The 7,919-nt window shown below is 52.1% G+C and overlaps 1 protein-coding gene across 3 annotated transcripts in view; it reads right to left on the minus strand.

The window, feature by feature from the left end:
• Positions 1–1,177: 1,177 nt before the first annotated feature.
• RAB8A (RAB8A, member RAS oncogene family) overlaps positions 1,178–7,919 on the minus strand; it is an 18,194-nt gene continuing 11,452 nt past the window's right edge. For all 3 annotated transcript variants that reach the window (XM_015567014.1, XM_006768451.2, XM_015567013.1), the window contains exons 5-8: positions 7,488–7,577; positions 6,886–6,951; positions 5,392–5,442; positions 1,178–1,356 (exon numbers count right to left, since the gene is read on the minus strand). In XM_015567014.1, the coding sequence (XP_015422500.1) occupies positions 1,264–1,356; positions 5,392–5,442; positions 6,886–6,951; positions 7,488–7,577 (300 nt within the window). In that variant the 3' untranslated portion in view covers positions 1,178–1,263. The remainder of the gene's footprint in view (positions 1,357–5,391; positions 5,443–6,885; positions 6,952–7,487; positions 7,578–7,919) is intronic.

Below are 7,919 nucleotides of genomic sequence, written 5' to 3' on the forward strand. Positions count from 1 at the left end.
CACGTGGGGCAGAGAACAGGGTCTCCTGTTTTTCTACGGGGTGGGGGGTAGGAAGCTTATTTTCCACATCAGCCTTTGGATAACGGTGTCGTCTCAGAGCCTGGGGCGCACACCACCTCTACTTTGATCCTGTCCAGACCCGAGGCCCCTGCTGGCCTGGGCTGTGTTTTAAATAACAGGCCTCCGCGAACCTACCAGCCAACGCCTGGCCACATCTGTCTACCCACAGAGAACTGTGGATATAAAATCCGAGAACTTTAAAATGAGCTTTAACTTGTTTCCCTTAAGTGTGTTTATTGATGTAAACAGCATGTTAAGAGATTCCAGGAACAGACTATGGCTGGTACATTGGTTTTAATTCAAAAAAGACATTTCGACGCCAGTGGCTTGGGTAGACAGCAGCTTGGGGTGAAGTGTAAGAAAAAGAAATATAAAGGCTCCCTCGTGACACCCCTCGGACCTGGTGACCTGGTCTCAAATGCACACTCTATGGGAAGGCAGAGCTGTCAAAACAGAACCAACGACAGCAGTTAAAAACCATCCCCGAAAGCTCTGTGGCCAGTCTGTTGCCTGGGACGCTGCATGCTCTCGGCCACATCCAATCACAGATGCATCCGTGTCCCTGGTCACCTGGGTCTGCCGCTGGAAATCAAAGACGGAATCACTTGATGGCACTACAGATCTGGAAAAATAAAAATCTCAGCTGGAAAGAACGTCCGATTTGGAGACTGTGGGAGTGGGGGCTGTCTGGGGGCCGAGAGGCCAACGCCTTAATTGCGGGTGATCGGTGTGTGGTTGCATTTTTGGGGTCTCCCGTAGGATGCATGGTGTCCCCTCGGTGATCAGACAGGGACTGCCGAGGCCCACTGACCATGCCCGAGGCCTGACTGGATTACAGACCAAAACCTGGCTGTGGACAGGCAAGGCCCCTCCCCTCCTCCTTCCTTCTGAACGTTTACACAGGATTTCCTTAATTTGTGCTTCCCTTTGGTTTGAGAGTCAAAAAGAAGAGGGAGGGGAGAAAAAGAAACATAACGGTTTTTGTCACTTGTCCAAAACTGAGAGAAAAGGTGACAGTGGGAGTCAGACGTGTCGGCGATGCCTCCTGGGCCTGATGGGGTCACCACCCTGCAGGTGGGAAGCTCAGCACTCCTGGAACCATCACTGGCTTTGGGAGCCTTGGGGCCCCAGCTGAGTGAGGGGCTCACTCAGGACAGGCACAGTCAGCTCGGCTGAACAAGGCTCAGAGTAAGGCGGCGTTCCTCACAGAAGAACACATCGAAAAAAGCTGGTCTTTTTCTGCTGGTCCGGCGTGATTTTGACTCCCTGGTTGCTCCCCTGGGGGCTGTTGCCTTCCTGAAGTCACAAGAAGTTTTCTGAGGTTATGACTGGGCATAAGCACTATGTCTCTTAACCAACCCTTCCAACCATCATTCTTTCAATTTATTCACCTATTCATTCACCCCTTTCCCTTCATCCCCTCAACACCTTTCCATTTATTCTCCCATCTCACTCTTTTCCCTACTTCCTTCTCTCCATTCATCCACCCTTCCCTCCTTCTTCCTACCCCTTGGTTAGACACCTAACCAAGGAACCATCTAATCACCCAACTGCAAGTCAACCCATCCCCTCCCATCCATCATCATCATCCATCCATCCAACTGCAAGTCTATCCATTTCCTCCTATCCATCACCCATCTACCCAATCACCCATCACCTTCAACGATTAATGGATTCATCCCCTTTCAACCAACCATACATCCATCTGTCCACCCTCTTTCCTCCTTCCCCTTCAAACTAACCATCCACCTGTCTATTCTCTTCCTTCTTTCTACTCATCCCTTCTTATAAATCATACATCTGTCCATTCCCTTCCTTCCTTCCATCCATCCATCCATCACTTCCAACTGACAATTCATCTTACACAAACCCAGAGATAATTTTTTCTATTACTCACCAACCCTTCCAACCATCATTCTTTCAATTTATTCACCTATTCATTCACCCCTTTCCCTTCATCCCCTCAACACCTTTCCATTTATTCTCCCATCTCACTCTTTTCCCTACTTCCTTCTCTCCATTCATCCACCCTTCCCTCCTTCTTTCTACCCCTACTAGTGAGGCAGTCAAGGTGCAGCCAAATGTCTCTTGGAATTTGGGGGTTAGGGGTGCTGAATTCAAGGTCCCGATTCCACTCACACCTGGATGGTCTCCATGTCTCTGTGCTAAGGCTCTGACTGACCACTTCTCCCCTGGTCCACCTTCCATTCTGCTGTGGGTGGTCTACAGCAGAAACCTTAACCTTGCCCACTCCAGCCTTACTGAACACACCAGTCCCCACACTGCTTTCAGAGGACTGCCCCTTGTCAAATTGTCACCCAGCATCCAGAGCCTCTGCCAGCTCTGGGAATGTAAATCTTATTTTCTCCCAGGTCACCCTGTTTGGAAAGAGTCAGCCCCCTTTTCTCTGGCATGCAGTGGTGAAGAAGAGCCCCCTGCCTTGGGAAGCTCACACTGGGGATGGAAATTATGTGGTAACAAAAAAGCAGTCATTTCCCACCACGGTGAGGAATGAGAGCAAAGGCAGGGCAAGAGGGTCAGCCCCCTTTTCTTTGACAAATTCTTTCTCATCTTTCAGCTCTTAGGTAAAAAAAGACCCTGAATTTACTTAACAATAACTCTCGAATGCCTATGTGTGTCAGGCACTTTTGTGGGTGCTGGGCATGCAGTGGTGAAGAAGAGCCCCCTGCCTTCGGAAGCTCACACTGGGGACGGAAATTATGTGGTAACAAAAAAGCAGTGATTTCCCACAACGGTGAGGAATGAGAGCAAAGGCAGGGCAAGAGGTGGAGGTGTGCTTTGATGGTGAGACCTCATGAAGTAAGACAGTCCAGGTGTGTGGTCAGCCAAGTAACGGCCCCCAATGATGTCTGCACCCTGATCCCTGGAACATATGCGTATGGCACCTGCTATGGCAAGAGGGACTTTGCAGATGTGACTAAGGCGAGATGCGGAGAGCATGCTGGATCATCCGGATGAGCCCCATCTAATCCTGTGAATCCTCAAAGGCAGAGAAACCTTCTCAGCTGGGGTCCAAGAAAGAGCGGTGATGGCAGCAGGGCCCAAGCTGGCGGAAGTGGTTCTAAGGCTGGGGATGCAGTGCCCTCTAGAAGCTGACAGGCAAGAAAATGGATTCTCCCCTGGAGCCTCCAGAAATGAATTTGGCCCCGCTGACACTTTGCTCTGAGCCTGGTGAGACGCATTTCAGAATCCTGACCTCCAGGACATTAAGATAATGAATGTGTGCGGTGCAAGCTGGAAAGTTTGTTACAGGAACTTGTTAGGGCAGCCCTAGGAAACTGATGGGGCGGGGAGAGGCCCCTCAGGTGGAAGGGAAGGAAACCTGAATAAACACGGTGCTTCAAGAACAAGAAAAGGCCAGCATGGCTGGGGCACGGGGGGTGACACGGAAACAGTAGGTGACAAGGTGAAGCAGGTGGCAGCAGCCAGTGCGTGACGCCCAGGTGGCCTGGCACGGTGTGTGGAGTCTGCTCTCAGTGCAGTGGGAAGCACTGGGTTTGCTGAGAGGGAGAATGCCAGAGGTCTGGGCGCTGGGTGGGCACCAGCAGAGCCCGCCCTTCTGTGACACTTTAAAGAGAGAAGAAAGGGTGGGCGGAGCTGGCTGTCAGTGATGAGAAAGATAAACATGAACTGTACTGGTAAGATAAGCAAGTCCTGGGGAATCTAATGAAGAGCCTGTCATCAGAGTCAACAATAGTATAAACTTCAAAGTTGCTAGGAGTCTAGGCCTTAATTGTTCTCAAGACAAAAAAGGAAGAATTATGAGATGTGATAGAGGAGTCAGCTAACGTTGCCATGGTAACCATATTGCAACACATTAATGTCTCATGCTAGCACTGCACACCTCAAACTTACACAACGTTGTATATCAGATACATTTCAATTTAAAAAAAACCACATATAAAATAGTATGGGGCTGCAATGCTAAATACAAACAGAAAGATAGTAGGAAATGGGTGATTTGCGATTCTGTTAAAAAAAAAAAGAAAGAGAGAGAGAAATCGCAAGGATTATGGCTGTGTACCAGTGCTTCGTGATCTGAGCCCTAATAAACACGGCACATTCTGGAGGCAATCAACAGGCCAGTAGCAAACACACGGGCCAAGTGTCACTGTGATGCTCAACGTAACCGCAGTGGGCAAAACTGAGCCAGAAGGATCGTTAAGAATCAAAAATTTACCATTGCACTCAGGAGAAAAGCAAGTCCGTTGTGTTTACATAGACTGTTTCCCGTTTTGGCCAAAGAGCTGCTATTAAATCCATCTTGTGCCTCACGATTTAATTCATGGTATCTTAGAATTATAAAAATACATTTGTTTTTATTTTTTATTTTTTAAAATATATTTTATTGAATTTTACAGAGAGGAAGGGAGAGGGATAGAGAGTTAGAAACATCCATGAGAGAGAAACATCGATCAGCTGCCTCCTGTACACCCCCTACTGGGGATGTGCCCGCAACCAAGGTACATGCCCTTGACTGGAATAGAACCCGGGACCCTTCAGTCCGCAGGCCAATGCTCTACCTACTGAGCCAAACCGGCCAGGGCAATACATTTGTTTTTAAATGAGGTGTGACCTACTTGAATGGCATTGTGCTCTGTGTGCACTCTGTGTAATGAGACCTAATGAGCCACAGGTAGAGCGCTGGAGAGTGTCACTGGCTGGAAGAGTGGCCACTGGATGAGGCTTCCAGGCAACACTCACAACAGCATTTAGGCGCTGAACATGCCCGAAGTACAGCCGAGATTTCAGACTCGACCAAGAAAGTATAATTATGCTGAGTATTAAGGACCATGAAATGCTTGTGTGGTGAGCAAAAAAGCCAGAAATAAACGAAAGGGTGGATAAGAGGGATTCAAGTAGGACCTCCTGGAGGCCTCAGAGCCCTGGACCTACGACTAAAGATCATAGAGCCATCACAACCTGCACAACTGGGGGCTGGCGGGGGAAAACGCTATCAACCTGCCAGACTCGCCGGGACGGGTGCTGCTGGGGCTGTCCTCTGCAGGGTGGGCTGGGAGAGGCCATATGTCCCTTGCTAGCCAGTGCACTCAGCAGGCAGGGCCTTGTCTGCCTGGACACAGCCTGGAGCAGAGCAGCTCTGAGCCACAGAGAAAGAACAAAGTAGATGAGCATGTCTGGGAGCCGATGCCCAACCCCAACTGCTACCTCTTCCCCCTTCCTAGCCATCTGACTGGGTCTGTCTGGGCCCTGACGCAGGACCTGTCTGGGCTGAGTCACACCACGGAGGTGGAAAACGGCAGGCTCCAATAGAGAACCATTCAGGGATGAGGAAGGACACACACTCACCAATTTTTTGTCCATTTTTGCTTTGATGTCTCTGGCGAGTGTGAAAAATGCCTGGGAAATAAGCACGTTGTTAGTACCCCAGCAGCAGGAAGCAGATGGGGGCTTGCTGGTTCCTGGGTGCCACTATGGAATGGGGGTGGTGGGACAGCGAGGTGGGGGTCTCACCTGTCCAGCCCCATCTCCTACCCACACCCGCCAAGACCAGCACTTCCCCTGAGCCAGTGACCCTGGGAGGTGAGTCAGCCTCGACTGGTCAGGGAGAAAACAGGCTCAAAAGGGCGAAGTCCCTTGTCCCGAGGCATCCAGAGGCTAACTGACCCATCTGGAAGGATCCAGAACCCATCCTGACTCCTGTGCTCTGCCTTCCTGCTTTGCCCCTCTTCTGGAGGTCAGGGGCAGGGCAGAGAGGGAGACAAGCAGCTCTTTGGCCAAACAAGCTGCATTTGGGTCCTTGCCTGGAAGGGCTGGGATGGGGTAAAGGGTTGTCTTCCAGGGATGGCATGACCAGAGGCTGCTGCCTCTGTTGCAGTCTCCTAGCCCTTCCCTCCCTTCCCTCGCCTGCTCTTTCGAAGAACACTTATAAACCACACCCTACCCCTGGGCCTCACACAGAGACTTGGCCTCAGCACTTGCACCTAAGGGGCTATTTGTTTGGTGGGAGGAGTGGAGTCTCAGCAAACACCTATGTGATGTGGACAGTTCTGTCATGGAGGCGGGAGGAGGGTGCTGGGGACACAAAGTGGTAGGCCTAAGGGTCTAGCGATGGTGGGGACTTCCTTGAGGAAGGGCCACTTGGGCCAGGCCCTGATGGAAAAGGGGGTGTGAGGGAAGGGACTGTAAGCAAAGGCTTGGAGGTGGCCTGGGATGAAAAGCGGCTGGCGAGGCCTGATCTTTGGGCGGCACACACAGCTGGGGAGGGGGTGGGGGGGGCTTCTAAGCCAGGTGTAGGGGGTTGAAGTCGGGAGTGACATGGATGGTCGGTTTTGGGAAGATCACTGGGGTGGTGGGGTGAAGAGGAAGGTAGGTCAGCTGCAAGGCTGGCGTCGCCAGTAGAGAGGAGAGGGTGGCCTGGGCCAAAGCTAGGCCAAGGCTCCCTACTTTGTTCGTCTGGGCTTGTGACCAGGACGTCTATGTAGGTGGCATGACCCAGAGCATCTACCCAGGGACCCTCAGTTTCCCCATCTTTGAAACCCTCCCCATTTCCCAAGGCTCCCTAACAGCCAGTGAGAAAATATCCTAGGTGCCCAACTGGGGCCTGCACCTGCTAACGTCTGAACATGGGGTGGGGAAGGGGCAAGGAGACAGCGGGTAATACACGGGGCCAGCTGGGCAGCTCAAGGAGCCTGGAAATGGCCCTGCCCAAGAAGTGCCTCTCGGACAGATGGCCAACAGGACAGCCCATAGCCTGGGACCAGACCCTGTGGCAGAGTCTCCTCAGAGGGTATAGACCAACCCTCAGCCTCAAGGGGCTAGGGCTGTGGGCCTGGGACTCACGTTCTCCACATTGATGTTGGCCTTCGCACTGGTCTCCATGAACTTGATTCCATAGTCCAGGGCCAGCTGTGAGGGAGGGAGACATACATGCACACACGTCAGCGGCCAGGTGCACCTGACCCCCAGGAAGCACCCTAAATTGGGAACAGTGATGAGGAGGCCCCGGATGAGCTGGGTACTGTGGACTTGCCCCTTGGAGTCACAGCAGGACCATGGCTCCATTCTCTGCTTGCGGAGGCCTCGACGGGTTCCCATGAGACACGATGCAGGAACGTGCACAGCACAGCTTAGGAGCCTGCACTGCTCACAGTCTTCAGCCTGAAGCCTGGCTGGGCATGTTTTTCCCACTCTCTCTCCCCTTGGCATGCACCCCACAGGGGCGATCGACTCCTCCCCTTTTGCTCAGCAAAGTCCTGCATCCTGGGACCCCTAGTCTCGGACAAGCTGAGATGGTAGGTCATCTTATGCTCATGAAGATTCTGAGGGGTTTAGTAAGCAGTCAAGGAACGCTGGGGGGCATGAAAGGGCTGGCCTCCATGCAGAGAACCCTAAAACCCTGAGGTGCCTGACAATACTAGGCCCAAGCTGGCCACCATGCCCACCTTCTCTCCCCGTTCCTTGGAGACTTGTCTCTTGTCGTTCACGTCACACTTGTTTCCAAGTATCATCTTTTCAACATCTGCAGAGGCATGCTGGGGGAGAGGACACAGAGGAGGTGAAAGGTGCAGTTAGACGGGCTCACAGGCCAACTTGTGGCCTGACCCCTGAGATCAGAGTGGAAGGGCCAGGATTGCTAGAACACCCTTGTGCATATGACAAGCTGAAGTTCAGAGAGGTTGAATAACTTGTCCCATGTCACACAGCCAATGCCAGGGCCAAGTCTAGGGTTCTGGCTGCCTCTCTGACCAAGTGCATGCCTTCTACCTGCTGAGGATGGCTGCTCTATGGGCTGCAATAACCAGGCTCCTGAGTATGTCCCTAGGAATCCAGTGGGGTCTATGGGAGGTAACCCGGCTCCCCTCCCTGGCTCCTCT

This window comes from Myotis davidii, unplaced genomic scaffold, assembly GCF_000327345.1.
Source record: "Myotis davidii unplaced genomic scaffold, ASM32734v1 scaffold1203, whole genome shotgun sequence".
NCBI classification, from domain to species: domain Eukaryota; kingdom Metazoa; phylum Chordata; class Mammalia; order Chiroptera; family Vespertilionidae; genus Myotis; species Myotis davidii.